This window comes from Aplysia californica, unplaced genomic scaffold, assembly GCF_000002075.1.
Source record: "Aplysia californica isolate F4 #8 unplaced genomic scaffold, AplCal3.0 scaffold00065, whole genome shotgun sequence".
Taxonomy (NCBI): domain Eukaryota; kingdom Metazoa; phylum Mollusca; class Gastropoda; order Aplysiida; family Aplysiidae; genus Aplysia; species Aplysia californica.
This window is the reverse complement of record NW_004797335.1, coordinates 609383-627454: the sequence shown is the minus strand read 5'-3', so window position 1 is coordinate 627454 and position 18072 is coordinate 609383. Positions and strand designations below refer to the sequence as shown.

The 18072-nt window shown below is 39.6% G+C and overlaps 1 protein-coding gene across 1 annotated transcript in view; it reads left to right on the top strand.

Moving 5' to 3' along the window:
- Positions 1-538: 538 nt before the first annotated feature.
- Positions 539-18072, top strand: part of LOC101861427 (glucose-6-phosphate exchanger SLC37A2) — a gene marked incomplete at its 5' end in the record, with an annotated part of 45137 nt that continues 27603 nt past the window's right edge. Inside the window, 7 exon segments of the mRNA XM_013079829.2 lie at positions 539-620; positions 2234-2324; positions 3092-3170; positions 3712-3847; positions 5760-5836; positions 11930-12096; positions 13885-13928. Coding sequence (XP_012935283.1) covers positions 539-620; positions 2234-2324; positions 3092-3170; positions 3712-3847; positions 5760-5836; positions 11930-12096; positions 13885-13928 — 676 coding nt within the window.

The window sequence follows — 18072 nt, the reverse complement described above, 5'->3', positions numbered from 1 at the left end:
TTCATATGACCTACTTATGTTGCAAGTGTCGTAAAACTCTTATTAAAACTAAAGCTTAAACAGAAATTGATTTCGACGATCAAAGAAATACGCTGTCGGTACGACAGATGTCTATGAATCACTGCCTCGAGCGACCTAGAAAAAAGTGGGTGGTTGGTTGGTGCTCTGATCTGGTTTGCTCCTTCTTCCTTATCTTCCTTATCAAACATCTATCGTCCTTATCTCTCCTTTTCTTGGTATGATATCTCCTTTTCTTTGTATGTTACACTCTAGAGCACCTCTGACCCTCCGCTTTTTAAAGGACGTAATTATGTTTTCCAAGTGCTGTTAAACCCTTACGAAAACTAAAACGGGAACAGAAAATTTTATTTGGGTGATCGCAATCTCACTGTACGGCTCGTGTCTATGACTCACTACCTCGAATGACCCACTAAAAAGAGTACAGTCAAAGATCGTAGTAGAGAAGCCTTGGTACAATGTATTTTAATTATAAATAGTATTCGTCTGACCTGTGAACTGTGTCCTCATGTTGTTTCAGTTACCGGACCTTTGTCCTCGTCTTCACGTTCTTCTGCTACACCAGCTACCATCTCTCCCGGAAGCCAATCAGCGTTGTCAAGGTGAGTGACCTCTTGGTCTTGCTGCTCCTACTTCGATTCCTATTCCATATCATCATCCTCCTCTCCCTTCTCTTCTTCCTACTGCTGTTACTACTACTGCTGCTGCTGCTGCTGCTGCTACTACCACTACCTCCACCACCACTACCACCGCCACCACCATCACTACTACTACTACTACTACTACTACTACTACTACTACTACTACTACTACTACTACTACTACTACTACTATATTTACTACCATCACTACTGCTGCTACTATTGCAACTGCTACTTTTTGTACCGCGAACCTCAGTGTTTTTATGTCTCTTGTGTCCCAGGCTTGGAAGCAGAAATCGGTGGTAATTTGTCGCTAAGCTGTGGATAACACACGGCTCAGAACGAGCGGTCGGCTTACTGGTCTACTGGTACTTGGCCTTGTGCCATTCAGGGGGGAGACAAGAATTACAACGAGTCAAAAGTAGGTCAAGGGGACCTACGTCCTCTCAATTGGTATCATGCTGGACTACGTAACGGATGACCCTGTATCGAATCCCACACTGGGTGTATTTGAACTCGGGTTGCTTTGTGAATTTTTTAAAGGCTCTCAATCCGTTTGGTTCGGTCCTATTGGAGACAGTTGGTAAAAGTTGGAGGCCTCTCAAATAGCCTAATTGTGTTGATACGGGTTTTAAACCCATACACTTACTGGCCTTGCTAGAGTAGGTCGTAAGAAGGGTTACTTGCCTAATTAAAATTAGAGTAGATTGTAATACCGGGTGCCCATTGCGGATGGGATCGGGTACTTTGTTTTTGAGCCGACGAGTTGGGCGATCGGTTGGTGCTGCGATAGCTGCTTTGCGTTCTCAATCTGGCTAGCAAACGACCCGACCCGACCCGACCTGGTCGTGCCAATGGGCACCTCTTATATAAGAAAGTTGACTTTCCTCACCAGAGAAGGTGGTAAGAAGGGAGCGGGGTGCTGTAGAAGATATAACTGTTGTTTTTTTAGTGGTGTTCGTGGTCTTGAGTTAAACCACTTCGCTTTTGCAGAAGACCTGAGTTCTATTTCCGTTGGAGCAGACTCTCTATTGACTATCTTGGTTTCTCTTCTGGGACTTTGTTTCTGTCTCAGCCTGGATTGTCCCTGACAGATGGGATCCCTGACAGGTGGGGTTGAAGCCCACTTCGTAAACGGTCTAAAACACCTACTTTTAAAAGACAAACTTTTATTGCAGTTGCTTTTACTACAGGTTGGACCATTTTGAATTTCATCCCCAAGGGAATATAGTCAAATCTGCTCTAACTGTCACATGTTCATGACAATCACCTGTACAAATGAACACTTTCTCACTGAACACCCCCACCCCCTTTTTTTTTGTTGCACTAGTGTGATCTGCTCCTTCCTATTTAACATCTGTCATTCTTTTCTTGCTTTCATTTCTTCTTATGTGACTTTCAAGTAGTAAGACCCTAATCGTCCACTATTTAAAAAAAAAAAAAGACCCTAATTGTTGGCACATATATCCTAATTGTTGGCACGTATATTATTATGCCCTGTTTGTGTTGCAAGTACAATAAAACTTGTACTAAAACTACCCAAAAAAACCCAACAATCTCATGTGTGTCCACAGAGCGTTTTGTATCACAAGAACTGCTCAGACGTTGCCCATGGCAACTCGACCAACACCTCAGACCCTTACTGGTGTGACTGGCCCCCGTTTGGTGAGTTCTCTGACTTTGATGTTGTGGTCTTCCTTGCTTCTCTTTTTAAAGGTGCTCTGGTGTCTTTTACTCCTTCTTTCCTACCAAGCATCTATTGTCCTTTTCTCTCTCTCTCTCTTTTGTTTTTTGTTTTTTTAGTTACTTTTAGCACCTCAAATTTTCAGCCTTTATATGACCGGATTGTGTTTTTCGGGTGCCATAAAACTAAATAAAACTAAAAAGTCCTTCGTCCCAATCTCTCTTTCTTCTTTTCCATTGTATGTTAGTTACTCGTTAGTAACACGTGTAATCTTTGGCTCTTAAATGACCTGTTTGTGTTGCAAGTGCAGTAAAACTTTTTACTAATACTGCATGAAACTCAGTCCTTATTATTTTGTCAGTGGCTTAACATGGCTTAACTATCAGCTGTCAAATATTTAAGATTACCACTTTTCTCCTCAACTGTAGGTGATCACTTTGGGCAGGTTCAATGGTGTATCATGTAAAGCTGTGTAGCTAGAGTATAATGATATAATGTATTATAACTCCTTAAGAATAATCTAATGAAGTAGAAATGCACCTATCATGTTTTTAAATTTTTTATTGTTTCGTGATTTAAGATAAAATATTTTATAAATATATCGTTAGTATCGTCATTATTATCTTTATTATTATGATTATTGTTTTTACCATTCTCTTTATGATTATTATTATTATTATAATTATTATTTCTTATGTTCATGCAATATTTTGTCATTGACAATAATTTTTGTGAATTCTCCCCCCAGACAAAAGCGATGCAAGCTCCCTTCTTGGTACATTGGACCTGTGTTACCTCATTGCATATGCTGTGGCTATGTTTCTCAGGTAGGTGTTTCGGGGGGAGGTGGGTGGTTGGCGGGTGCTTTGGTATGGTCTGCTTCTTCTTTCCAATTACTCTTTTGTCATCATTATCTCTCCGCCTTATTTTCTTGTGTTTGTTACTCTCTTGTAACACTTCTAATCTCATATATGACCTCATGCAGTTGTGAGCGCCGTAAAACCTCTACTAAAGGAGATAAAACTTCTAATCTTTGATGGCACTTATATGGCCGTATTGTGTTGCAAGTTCTGTTTAATGCTTACTGCTGGTGGTTGGCAGGTGTTCTGGTGTGGTTTGCTCCTTTTTTCCTATGAAACTTCTATCATCCTTATCTCCCCTTCTTCTTTTTTGTATTTGTTACACTTTTGTGTTATGCCTAATCTACACAAGTGAAAAACAAAAGTTATTAATGTAGAAGAAAGCTTGAAAAATTGGTTGACACTTTTACAAAGAAATAGTGTGAATGGGAAAAATGGTTCTATTCTCCCCCCCTCCCCCCCCCCATTTCTCTCAAAAATGTGATCTTTAAAAATCTTTCATCCTCAGCGGTCATCTAGCCGACAGGATGAACCTACGACACTACCTCTCCATCGGTATGATCGGCAGTGGTATTTTCACCATGGCCTTTGGCTTCGGCTACTTCTTCAACATTCACAGCTTTATCTTCTACGCCTGTGTACAGGTCAGTACGTCATTGTTGGTTCAATAGTTTGTAAAATGTGAGTTAATGTTTGGTTTTGTTTGAGTAAAGTGAGGTACATCGACACAATAATGATCATAGCGCTTGGAACGAAGTAAAACAGACAGACAGAACCAACAGAGAGAAAGTAAAGAAGTAGGACCTACCAGTGGTGTCCTCTTACCATTTGTGTGAGTAAATTTAAAAGTGAATAGTTGACAAAAGCAAAGAGGTAATTTTAAAAAATATTAGATGTTCTGGCCCAAAAGTTTGAGCTTTAGAAATAAATGACGACTATTGGGGTCACCAAGGCATACAGATACACTTCTTGTCTTGTCTTGTTTTAGTCCATTTTGTTGTTGTAAGTTTCCGCTTTGGTGTTTACTGCCTGTCTTTGGTGCGGGGGGCTCGGACAAGGTCGAAAAATCTCGGAGGTCTCGTGTGTAAGTTGGGCACATTACCACATCCCTCGTGACTCATCAGAGCAGAGGAAGATAGGACTAACGCTAACATTTTTTTTTTTTTTTAAACAACAACAATCAAATAACAGAAGCATGTTTTCTTATAATTATAAACGTAAGCACCATCCCACATCATCACTTACCACCACCATCACCGTCATTTCTAAGGTCATCATTGCTCTCAGATCCTTCACAAACATCTATAATTATCTTAAACATCTATATGTAACAGTTATATGTCATAACAAATTTGTACGTTATACATTATTGGGCACTCTCATACGCACATTTTTCTACTAATCAGATGGCGTCAATATCATAGACATGGGCAAGGGACCAAAAAAAAAAAAAAAAAAAAAAAAAGTTGGGCACATTAAAGATCCCCTGGTGGTCCAAAATCGCTAAGCGTATGCTTCGGTAGTTACCCGGGCAAAATTCAAAATTCCCTTCCAACTGAAAATGTTTGGTGTGTCCCGCATGCTCGTATGACCTAATGCAGTTGCGAACACTGCAATACACTTACCAAAACAAACAACAAAGCAGGCATTTTGCACAGTACCCAGATGACTAGAGGTCAAATCCAGTGTGAGGGAAATATTTATGGAGTATATCTTTTTTTTTCCTGCTGGGACTTTATATCTCTTTAGCTGGGTTTGACTACGACAAGAAAGTTCGAAGTATTTGTAACTGGGCACCACAATTCCGAGTAATAATGATGATGATAATAAAAAAATTTTTAGGCACATGTTTTACGGTGCTCGCAACTGCATAAGGTCATATGAACGCATGGGACACAATAAGCATTTTCAGTGTGGTAGGGTTTTATTAATTAATATATAATTCTATCATAATACTAACAAGAACAATAGTAATAGTAATAATAAAAATACAATAATCGCAATGATAATAATAATGGTAATAATTATAATAATGATAATAGTAATAGTAATAATAAAAATACAATAATCGCAATGATAATAATAATGGTAATAATTATAATAATGATAATAGTAATAGTAATAAATAGCACTTGTACTGCATACATCCCCAATCAACACTTAAACAGCCTCTTGCACTGTACGTATGCTTCCCCGGAAGCCCGGAATGATTGTTAGTCTAAGAGTTACGATCTATATTGTTACCCAAGTAGACATAGGGACGTTTAGACTTACAACCATTCTAGGCTTCCAGGGAAGCATACATACAGTGTGCAAGTGGCTGTTTAAGCGCTCAGACACTTAAAAACTGACCCCAAAAAATCTTTCACTGTCTACAGTGAGGTACCCTTTCCCTCCTGGATGAAGTGAGGAAAATTTGTGTAAAGTGCTTTTCCCAGGGACACAGTATCAGGCACTTGATAGGGTTCAAACCCACGACCTTTTGGGTGCGAGCCAGACAGTCTTATCATGAGACCACCAATGCCATAATAAGTGTATTTTTTTGTTTCTCTACAGGTGGTTGGCGGTGCATTCCAGGCCACAGGATGGCCCAGTGTTGTGGCTTGTGTGGGGAACTGGTTCGGAAAGGGCAAGTAAGTACCCGCCTATCTAGTGAGTACCCAGCTGTTGTAGGTAGTGGGTATGTGGCAATCTAGTGAGTACCGGGCTATCTGTGAGTACAAAGTTATCTAGTGAGTACCGGGCTATCCAGTGATTACCCAGCTGTAATAGGTAGTGAGTACCTGGCTATCTAGTGTGTACCCAACTGTTGCAGGTAGTGAGTACCTGGCTGTCTAGTGAGTACCCAACTGCTGTAGGTAGTGAGTATCCGACTATGTAGATAGTACCTGAATATTTAGTAAGCAACCAGCTGTGCAGTTAATACCCAGCAATAGTATGTAGGGAGTACCCAGATAAGTAGAGTACCCGGCTATGTAGTGAGTACCTAGCTTTGCAGCTAGTACCCAGGAATAGTATGTGGGGAGTACCTAGCTATGTAATAAGTACCAGGCTGTGTAATAATTACCCAAATATGCAGTAAATACCCGACTCTATGGTGAGTACCCAGGTCAATAGTAAGTACTCCCGGCTATGTGGTGGGTACCCAGGTATGTAGGAAGTGCCCAGTCATGTAGCAAGTACCCAGATTCTTTCTGTACGATCACTCTTATCCTGTACAGAAAAGTGGGAAGACATGGAATAACATCAAGAGGCTAGCCCAAGATAAGGAAAAGTGGAATGTGTTTGTTCGTGGCTTATTTCCTGACCCAGGGGGAGAAAGGCAATGATGTTGATGATCACTCTCATCTTTCTTTTCTTATGTACCTTTGGGACTCCTGAAGTGCTGGAGTCATTAATTTTTTCATCTCAAGACCATCCTATGAGACTGATTAAGCATTTTTGCTTCTTTTAAAAAGACTAGTAGGGTTGTTGGCATGTGCTCTGGTGTGATTTGCTCCTTCTTTTCCTTAACAAATGTTTGTTGTCCTTATCTCTCCTCCTTTTTTTGTGTTTGTTACTCTCTTGTAATACCTCTAAACTTCAGCTCTTATATGACTTAATTGTGTCGCAAGTGCTGTACAAATCTTACTAATACATGCACCTAAAATAAATGCCAAAAAGTTTTGTCAAATCCTTTTTTGATGAGCTTTACTTGATTCATTTGAGGGTGGTTTTTGGAAAAGATTACCATTTAGACACAGTTTGATAAACTAATTCTCTGAAACAAAAATGTTTTATTTTTTGGTCAGAATTTGATAAGTTTGATGAAAACATTGAATCAGAAGGTTTATATGCATGGTGGGATATGATCTTTGGCCAGAGACTCACATTTCAATGGGGGCCTGGAGGACTTGTAGTGAATGGCAACTTTCACACAAGCGAATGGGATGTCTATTTACAGATAAATGTGGAGAAGAAGAAGAGGAAGAAAAAGAAGGCAGAAGAAGAAGGAGAAAAAGAAGAATTTGATGAAGCAAGGCAGGGGTAAATTTGGTCGCTTTTGAGGACAAGCAGGCTAACCCAGATTTTGAGGGTTTCCAGAAATCTTGACCTACGCCAAAAATGGGCATTGCCTTAGCTATAGAAGAAGTTTGGTTTAATTGGTGTGCTTTTGTTTGGTTATAGAGAAAACTCTCCTTGACTTTTAAATTAAAGAAACTGTACAAGGTGCAAAGACTTAACTTCGATTTTCTCAAAACAGCATTTTTCGGGATAGACCCATTGTGCTTAAAAGCGACCATTTGATATAGTGTACACTGCCTAGCGCCATCCTTTATCAAGTGGAGATTTGACGACACTTTCTGTTATGGGCACTGGGTATTACTGTGAAAAGAAGTAGAATTTACAAACCAAACCAAAACACCAACAACAGGCCGTGCTGTGAGCGAATAGGAGTACAACCAACTTGTGCCCCACACCCTTATATGACCATATGCCGTTGTAAAAAAATTATTAAGAAAAAAAGTATGTGTTTACGCCCCCATCAAAATAGTTCAGATAAGTTAGAATGCCCGCTTCTGACCCTGCCTGTCAGGGCCAACCCAAACTGGGAGGGATACAAAATCCCAGCAGAAAAACTGAGGTACTTGATAAAAATTTTCCTCCCCGTTCGGGAATGGAGCTCGGGTCTCCTGCATGTAACAGCGAAGTGCCTGCCCAGCAAACCGCTACACCACAGACACCGGTTGCAGTTGCAAGCGCCGTAAAACCTTGACCTAATTAATCATATGTAGAAGTAGAACCAGAATCAACTTTCATTGTTGTTCATCTCCTTGTCTCCACTAAGCACTGCTTCCATACTATTCCTTTTAGTTTTAGTACCAAGTTTTACAGCACCTGCAACACAATGTCTTATAAGTGCCGAAGATTAGTGGTGTTATAAAAAAGGTGTTGATAAGAACAAGAAGCAAACCACATTTAGAGCACCTGCCAACCACCCGCTTTTTGGCATTGTGCCCCAGGTATTGTGATTATCCTAAATAGCAACCAGCAAAATGTGCATGTTTTGCAGGTAATGTGTGACTAATCTCACCATGAACTACCGCTGCTGGTAATTTATTTCTGTTGGAGGATTTCCTCCTGCCTTGACAACAATAGCAGAAATGATAATGGTGGAATTTTATAAAGGAATTTAATGTAGCAGACCCATATTTATTAATACAAGCAGTAAAATGACTCAACAGTGACGAGTCATTTCAACATTTTTACGCATATCATCATGTCATATACAATACAGTGTTTTACTGGTGCGTAATAAATAACTTTTTATTTTGTATGATGCACACTGCTGCTCACCAGCAAGTTTTATGAGCTGTACAATCTATGGTATTCCCCCAGCAGGCCTGATGACGTTCTGAAACAATTGTAACTTCCTGGGAAGCATCTGCTGTTTTACAAGCTCTAAAACATAAATATGCTGACAAGATCTTTTTGGGGGCTCTCTGGTTTAGGGGTTATGGTGTTTACCTCTCATTCAATTGGTCCTAGGTTCGAAATCTGACAACGACAGAATATTTTCTTCTTTAAAAATGTATCTTTCTTGCTCTCTAACAATGGTCTGTCTTCAGCTTAAGTCTCCACTTTCTTTTCTTTTTAATATTTTTTTTATTTTGGTAAGTGTTTTTCAGTGCTCGCAACTGCATAAGGTCATATGAGCGCGCGGGACACAATAAACATTTTTCATTTGGTAGAAAAAATTTTATTTTGCCTGGGTGGCGGCCGAAGCCTACTCTTATTGATTTTAGACCACCAAGGGATCTTTAATGTGTGCAACTTGCACACGGGTCCTCCGAGATTTTTCGCCTTTGTCCGAGAAGGCTAGGTGTAGATCTTTCCTACCAGAAGATCTGGGGTGTGACTGAAAGACAGCAGTAAGAAGGATTCAAGGAGTAGCAGTAGAAAGGCTCTAAACAGAGTCAGGAGCCCTGAGGAAGGAGAGTAAAGGAGGTGAGGGGGTGAGGGCAGAAAGTGGAGACGAAAGCAGACGACAGAACATTGCTAGAGAGCATTAAAGGAGGTGAAAGTAGACAATTTTAGAGAAAAACATTTTTTTTGGTCACTTCCCGGGTTTAAACCCAGGACCTTTGAATGAGAGGCGAACGCCTTAACCTCTAGGCCATGAGAGCACCCCTCCACTGTCTGCCTCTGCCCCCCCCCCCCCCCACCTTTGCCCTTCCTCTGGGCTCCTGACTCTTTCTGCAGCCTTTCTACTGCTACTCCTTGGCTCGTTCTTACTGCTGTCTTTCAGCGACACCCTTGATCTTTGGGTAGTTAAGATCTAACACCTAACCCTCTCGGATAAGGGTGAAAAATCATGGAGGTCTCGTGTATTGTACGCTAAAATCTCTTGGTGGTCCAAAAATAGATAAGAGTATGCTTCGGCCACCGCTCAGGGCAAAAATTTAAAAATAATTCTTGCCAAACTGAAAATGTTTAATGTGTCTGGCGTACTTATATGATCATGACCTTATGCAGTTGCGAGTGTCGTGAAAAAACTTACAAAAACGAACAAGATCTTTTTGCTTCAGCTGTCCTTGTAGATTTAATTAAGTAAAGGTTTATGATTTTGATAACATTCTTTAAGTCTGCCACTTGCTTGCTGTTTTCTAGAGGGAATGCTCAAATACAAAGCATACACCATTTTCAAGTGCACAAGTGTAACCATATGCAGTTGTGAAACTTAATCCCTAATGAAGTATACGTCTTTTAAGAGTAGGCTCCGGCCGCCACCGGGGCAAAATTCAAAATTTCCTACCAACTGAAAATATTAGGTGTGTCCCGCGCGCTTATATGACCTTATGCAGTTGCGAACGCAGTAAAACATTTTACAAAAACAAAAACGAAGTATACATCTTTAACCCTACACAAATTCAAACTTCTTAAGTGTAGTCAGACCTGCCTTAACTAACCAAAACAATCACCTACAATAAAGCCAAGCCCCCCCCCCCCCCCACCTTTACTTTGTTTCTGTATTATAATGGAAGTGACCAAGAAGACCGCCTCTCTAGGGAGATCTCTTTTCTCCTCAACAATAGGTGGTTTTCTTCAACAGGTTCACCTTAACCCTGCTAAAAAACGCAACTTTAACTGTGCTCAAATAAAAAAAATTTCTAATACGGAACTTTAAAACTTTCCAAGTATACAACTTTAACCGCAACCAAATACAAAACTTTTCAAGCATACAACTTTAACCATACTTAAGTACATGTATACTGTTTTAACCCTACTCAAATACAAAACTTCTAAAGTATGAATTTGTCATGGATGTCCAGGGACTGTCCCAGATCCGGCTTTCAGGAATTCAAGAGGATATTTAGTCTCCACCACTTCGACTGGCCAAATTGTAAACACCTTTTCTGGTGTTTTTCAGCTATTTTAAAAATGTTTCAATGAAGTACCAGTCTGCATATAAAAAGCATGTGTAATTATTTATTCTCAGCTCAGCCTCTTATTTCACTGTGACTGTATCCATATCACATAAGCTGACACTACACTAAAACCACTCCTGCGTGATGTAATTTTATTCGTTGTTATGCATGCAATCTGTTGTTATTGTGTCCTGTGTCTCTGATTGGGTTTTGATAAAGTGAGCTAGCCCGAGTGTGCAACTTCAGCATTACTCAGGCGCACAACATTAACCTCCTCTGATCAGCTGGAACACAAAACCGTATCGTTGGAGGGTACCGCTTGTAGGTCCTACTTCTTTTCTTTCCCTCTATTGTTTCTGTCTGTGTTTTTTGCTCTGGACATGCACTAAATGACTGTTATTGCATCGATGTGCTTCTCTTTACTCAAATAAACAAAACTCTTACAGGCTAACCCTCTTTAGAGTTGACGAACTTCCTGAGAGCTGATTTTTTTTACCGTAACAGCTTTTTGGCAGTCTTCAGTGAACCAACATTTATTTTTTCGGGGTTTGGTGGATAATTTAGGTATGTGTTTTTGAACGATTTCAAGAAGGGTTTCATGAAATCGATCAAAAGTTTGTGTTTTGAGATGTATTGAGTTTCTGGAGACATTCCATGTGAAACCCATCCCAGTCCGCTCTTTTAAGATTGAAACGGTCTGGGATAGGAGTTCGGTGTGGAATGTCTGGAATTAGGTTGATGGGGAAGTGGTCCGATCCGTGTGGGTCATCCTGGACCGACCACTGAAAGTTTGGAATTAGATCTGGATCACATACGGTTAAATCTATGAATGAAAAGTTAAAGTTATTTGAATTTTGAAATGTTGGGGAATTGTTGTTAAAAATACTTTCTCCGCGAGTGCTCTGATGTGGTTTGCGAGTGCTCTGATGTGGTTTGCCCCTTCTTTCCTATCAAACATGTATCGTTCTTTTCTCTCCTCCTCCTTTTTTGTGTTTGTTACTCTCTTGTATCACCCCTAGTCTTTGGCATTTATATGACCTTATTGTGTTGCAAGTGCGATAAAATCTGTACTTAAATATACTCTTTTGTAATGCCTCTAATCTTTGGCATTTAGATGAACTTATTGTGTTGCAAGTGCCATAAAACTCGTACTAAAATAAACTTTCTCGTTTTTCGGCACTTATATGACCTTATTGTGTTCCAACTTTTACTAAAATAACCTCTTTTGTTTTTCAATACTTATATGACCTAATTGTGTTGCAAGTGCAGTAAAACGCTTACTAAACCTTAAAACCCCCCTCTCTCTCTCTCCAACAGGCGTGGTCTGATCATGGGCATCTGGAACGCACACACGAGCGTGGGAAATATCCTGGGATCTGTGATTGCGGGCGCCTTTGTGGACATAGCTTGGGGCTGGTCCTTTGTAGTGCCTGGCATCATTATCAGCTTCATCGGGATCCTAGTCTTCTTTTTCATGGTGCCAAGTAAGTGGGTGGGGAAACGACCACTTGGGGATTTTACTCATTCACTACGACAAGTTGTCTGATCGGTTCTGCATTCGCCTCGTCCTTTTTCATGAGCCTTATTATCGGCTATGCTGTATGTGTCTAATCTAAAAGTACGTAATGCTAGTCCAGATTTTCCCTTAAATAATATCCATGTTTTGATTCTAAATTCTTCTTTTTTTTAAAAATTCCTCTTTTGCACGCTTTTGTGACCTATGCAGTTGCAAGCTTTGTAAATCCTAAAACTAATTCTCTTTTATATTTCCGTTCTTTTGAAATGTAATAATATGTATTATGACAGTGGATGCGGGGGGCTCATCAAGTTTTGGGCATATGGAGTCATTTACATTATCTTAAAGCTTGTACATTTGTCTTGCTTAAGATGAAAAATCCCCCACCCATCTATCTTGAATGGAAGTCGAGTTATTTTCATTTAAGGGAGGTAGGAATGTTTGGTAGCGGAGGTAAAATTAGTGAAATAATGGCCACCCAAATTTGTTGACATCCAAAGCTTGGGATACCCTGGAACCTGCAAAATTTACATTTTTTCGTCTTTGATCAACATTTTTCAGTAGCATAAAAAGTGTTGAGCCCACCCCCAATAATAAAAATATTTTAAAAAATTAACGGGCAGGACAATTCCATTTTCTACAATTTCGTTATTTTGACGAGCGCCTGATTTCACTATAATGCCTCCCATATGTTATACTTTGCTGAACATAGAGGTAAATCAGTTGTCAAAACTAAACATATACACTAAGTAGGTTCCTGTTAGCCGAAGAAACAATGTTCAGAAGCGTAGAAAGTGACTGAGAGAAGGAGTGAATGCTGTGTTCTCCTTTGATGAAATATGTTAGGCAGCGTAGTGAATTAAGTGCTGTCAAATTACACATAATGAAATCGAAGAAAGTGTCATTTTTCTACCCTTTTTGAATTTCTATTGAAATTTTTTTTTTTAGCCTAACACCTTTTATGTCCCAGTAAAACACATTTCAGTTTTGATTTTTCTGGAAAACATTGATAAAAGGCACTGAAAGAAATGTAAGTTTCCAGTTTTCAAATGCTCTCAATCTTCGGAAGTCACCAATCTTTGGGGGCACTTTTCATACTAATTTTACCACTCAAACCAGGCTACCCCTACCTCCTTCAATCACAGATATCTTGACTTCTATTCACAATTAATGGGTATTTTTTTAAAAATTTAGAGCAAGACAAATGAGCAAGCTTCAAGATGATATCAATAACTCCATTTACCCACAAATTGATGAGCATGAGACATATGTCATGGCGCGATGGAATCAGGCGCTAATTAATTTTTTTAGTGGGCGTATAAGCGTTGAGCCAAAATCCACGAATTCGATAGAAATTACCGAACCGATAAAAAAAGGCTGATTCCTTCAATATCATTTTTTTGACGAGCGCCTGGTTTCACTACGTTGCCTCACATATACCTTCAGCAAGCTGTACTAAGCCCAAAAGGCAATATTTTTTAGGAGAAACAAAAACCTGTTTCATTCTTTTTAAAATTTGGTCTTCTTTATGCTTTTTTTTTTTTAACCATTTAGAATTTGAATTTTTTTAAAAATGATTTCTTGAGCACGTGCAACCGATGCCATAGATCAAAAAATTGCAGTATAGAGAGATTTCCAATTTTTGGGGTTCGTACATTAATTTGAACAGCTGGTCAGTGGTGTTTGATTGTAGTCGTGCCAACTTGCTAAAAATGTATAACTACAACCTAGTTTGGATGCTCTGTCTCCTCCCCAGACCCCAGAGATGTGGATTGTGCCAAGCCGGACCACTCAGACACAGTAAGTCCTCATGCTAGTCTATTTAATAATACTGCTAATTATAATCGCATTTAATAGGTGAGTGGTTGGAGGGCGCCACTGTAAGGTCCTACTTCTTTACTTTCATTCAGATGTTTCTGTCTGTCTGTCTGTCTGTCTGTCTTTCTTTTTTCCCTGCACCAGATGGCCATTACTGTGTCGATGGGCTACTCTGTACTCAGACAAAACCTCAAGCATTAATGTAGGGCATATATATATCCATGCTCTACAACATGGTCTATGTGCTTTACAATTGTTTTCCCTCAGCAGACCCTAGAAAACTCAGAGAAGAAATATCTTCGATTTCCTGTGTAATGTACAATGGAATCGGCCGATTGAGCGCCCAATTACTGACAAGTCGCTACCCCAGAATTACAAAGTTTAATCTGCTCAGTACCCAGTTTTGAGAAATTTGACGCAAAAAAGTTTGAGTTTCACAACATGCATACCTTTTTCAAATGCAATTATTTTAATAACATGATAACGACCCTGAATAATCTTACGATTTTGATAGAGCAGATAAAACATTTGATTTCCAACCTCATGGTCTTAATAAACAGTGAAAAATATCAGATAAAACGTAATTTTGAGGTAGCGAAACTGACTAGATCTTTTGCTGCCTACAACTGGGTACCCGCTCTCCCCTGGGTGAAGTGAGGACAATTCATGTAAAGCTCCTTTTCCAGAGACTCAACGCGGGGCCTCTTATGGGGTTCGTACCCATGATCTTTCGGTTACATACCTGACGCCTGAACCACGGGTCAGGCCTTGTGATCAGGGGGTTGTGGGTTCGATTCTCGGGTTCACTGAGTTGGACTCGAAGGTTCCCCATTGTGTTTTTTGCCCCATTTCTTCTTCATTGCATTTTGATTCTCAAGAACACTGGACTTGTGGGCGGTTGGAGGATGCTCTAGTTTGGTTTGCTCCTTCTTTCCTATCAAACATTTATTGCCTTTATCTCTCCTCCTCTTTCTTTTTTGTGTTTGTTACTCTCTTGTAACACCTAATCTTCGGCACTATGCTCAGTTTGGAATTCGAACCAGTGTCATTCACTCCACAGTCTAGCATGATATCGACTGAACTAACGGAGCATCCTTTGAACCTGATTTAATAAAAGGAAGACAGAAAAATATCCAATATATTATTTCATCTCTCTTATATTTTTCCTGTGGACATGCAGAAACTATTTACATGACAGAATGGCCTTCCATATAATATCATATTAACTACTTTGAACAGTGGCACACCATTGCTTACGGGTTGTTCAAAGGTGTCACTGATAATTATGTTTCCTACTTCGTTTCTTTCCCTCTGTTATTTCTGTCTTTCCCTCTTGCCCTTTTCCATGTACTAAATGCCCGTTTCCTTCCCTCTGTTATTTCTCTCTTTCTCTCTTACCCTTTTCCATGTACTAAATGCCCGTTTCTTTCCCTCTGTTATTTCTGTCTTTCTCTCTTGCCCTTTTCCTTGTACTAAATGCCCGTTGTTGTGTCGATGACCTTCTCTTTACTCTTACTAACACAACCCCTCTGTTGTCTGCTTTTTCAATACTCGTAAATGTACTTCAAATGACAAATATTGGGTCGACACGCTCCCATGTGCCCTTACAAACACAGCTGCTGTTTTCTCTTTTACCGTTGAGATGATTATCATGATAATATGTCCAGCTTGCTTGGTCCATGACATGCTTTAGTGACTACCAATGTGAACAGCTGTCGCACCAACACTAACAGACACTCACGTTTTTGTGGAATCGCTTTGTTATTGGACTTCCTGTTTTTACCATTCTGTACATTCCCCTTTATATTTTGTTTTGATTGGAAACAACAACAAAAAATAAAAACAACCAACAAATACCCCCCCCCCCTCCCCACTCAGTCTAGTTTGTAATGGTTCTAGCTATAGAAACAGTGTTCTGCGTTTCCAATGACTATGTCACGCCAGAACACTTTTCATCCCCCCACGCCGGTTTTTAAATATTTTTGTTTTGTTTATTGTTGTTTTGTTGGGGTTTTTTTGTGGTTGTTGTTCAAAGTGCTTGCATTTTTTAATTTTTTAAATTTTTTTTTGGGGGGGGTATTATTTTAAATGGATTAGCTGGAGGGTGCTGTGTTGTGATTTGCTCCTTCTTTTATGTATCAATCATCATCCATCATCTCTGTCTCTCCTCCTTGTTTTATGTATCAATCATCATCTATCATCTCTGTCTCTCCTCCTTGTTTTATGTATCAATCATCATCTATCATCTCTGTCTCTCCTCCTTGTTTTATGTATCAATCATCATCTATCATCTCTGTCTCTCCTCCTTGTTTTATGTATCAATCATCATCTATCATCTCTGTCTCTCCTCCTTGTTTTATGTATCAATCATCATCTATCATCTCTGTCTCTCCTCCTTGTTTTATGTATCAATCATCATCTATCATCTCTGTCTCTCCTCCTTGTTTTATGTATCAATCATCATCTATCATCTTTGTCTCTCCTCCTTCTCTCTGTATATTACTTTCTAGTAATACCTCTAGTCTTCCGGCCATTTACTAAACCTATTTGTGTTAAAAGCAGTGTAAAACTCTTACTTAAAAAAAAACAAAAACAACAACCCTGAACCCCTTAAAAGTTTTTATTTAGTAGACTAATAACAATTTGATGCTAATCGTTTGTGCCCCCCCCCCCCCCCCCGAAACTTTTGCATTAAAAAAAATCATTTCAGTGGGAGGATGCCATTTCACAGGAATGCCCTACTTCTTTGTCCTACTTCTTTGTCCTACTTCTTAATGTTTTTATTTTTGTTGTTTGTTTTGTTTTATTTATAATATTGTGATGTTTTGGCACTGCGTAGTACTATTCTCCCCCATCACAGTTTAGCCAGATGTCGTATAGGAAAGTGAATGATAGACCTTTAACTTTAAATGTCATGAAAACACGAAGCTTAATTGTCGTTTTTGTTGGCTAAAAAACATTTTAAGGGGACAGGGCCCTAGAAGATTCTTTCTTTTCCCAGCTTGCTACAGTTGTAATTGTTAAGATCATATTCCCATTACTTGATTTTATTTAGTCCCTTGCCCTTTTATATGAGATTGACGCCATCTCATTAGTAGAAAAAGGTGAGTTTGATAGTGTCCGATAGTGCATTGTGAACATAATTATTAGAACACGTAACTATTAAAGATTAAGATTTAATCATTGAATGCTGGTGTTACGTCAAGGATCTTTGAAGCTATGATGATTTTAGGTATGATAGTGATAAAACAGAGTCATTAGTACTCGCAGGCCATTGCTCGTCAACCTTTTTCGAGCCAGCGCCCACTTTTGCAAGATTGTGGCCAAAGTTTTCGTATCGCCCACCACTACCAGGGCATTACGTAGCATCTGTCACAACACAGGCGACCCCGTGCAGGTTGACATGCACTGACACAAGGAATATTTCTCTTACAAGTTTCAGTAAGATGGAAGAAATGAGAATGATACGGGTGGGTGGTTGGAAGGTGCTCTGGTGTGGTTTGCTCCTTCAGTTCTTATCCATCAAGCATACATCACCAAGCGCAAGAGGGCAACCCATGATAGTGAAAGGTGGGGAAAGAGTTTGTTCGCGGCCTTTACCCTGATCCAGGGGGAGAAAAGCAATGACGATGATGGTGATGATGATGAACTATCAAACATATATCTTCCTTATCTTCCTTCCTTCCTTTTTTCTTTTTGTTACTCTCTTTAACACCTTTAGTCTTTGGCACTTATGGGACCTACTAATGTTGCAGTTGCCTTAAACTTCTACTTAGACCAAAACCAAAAAGAAGGTTACGGATTTAAATTTGTTGAGGAAAAGACCCCAATGTTGTTGTTTTTTGGTATTATTTTATCAAGAGGGCAATTGTGCATCTTCGGGGGGGGGGTGCCCAGGCCCAGGTCACCTCTTATTTGTGTCCAGTTGGGTTACAAACATACGAACGCGCTCACATACACACACAAAGAAACACGCTTACACAATGCAAAGTCCATCTCACTCATTTTGAATTCAAGGACACTCATACACATACCTTAAACTTAAAGGAAAAGACAGCCTCTCTCGCGCACACACAAACACCCACACCCACACACACACACACACTCTCTCTCTCTCTCTCTCTCT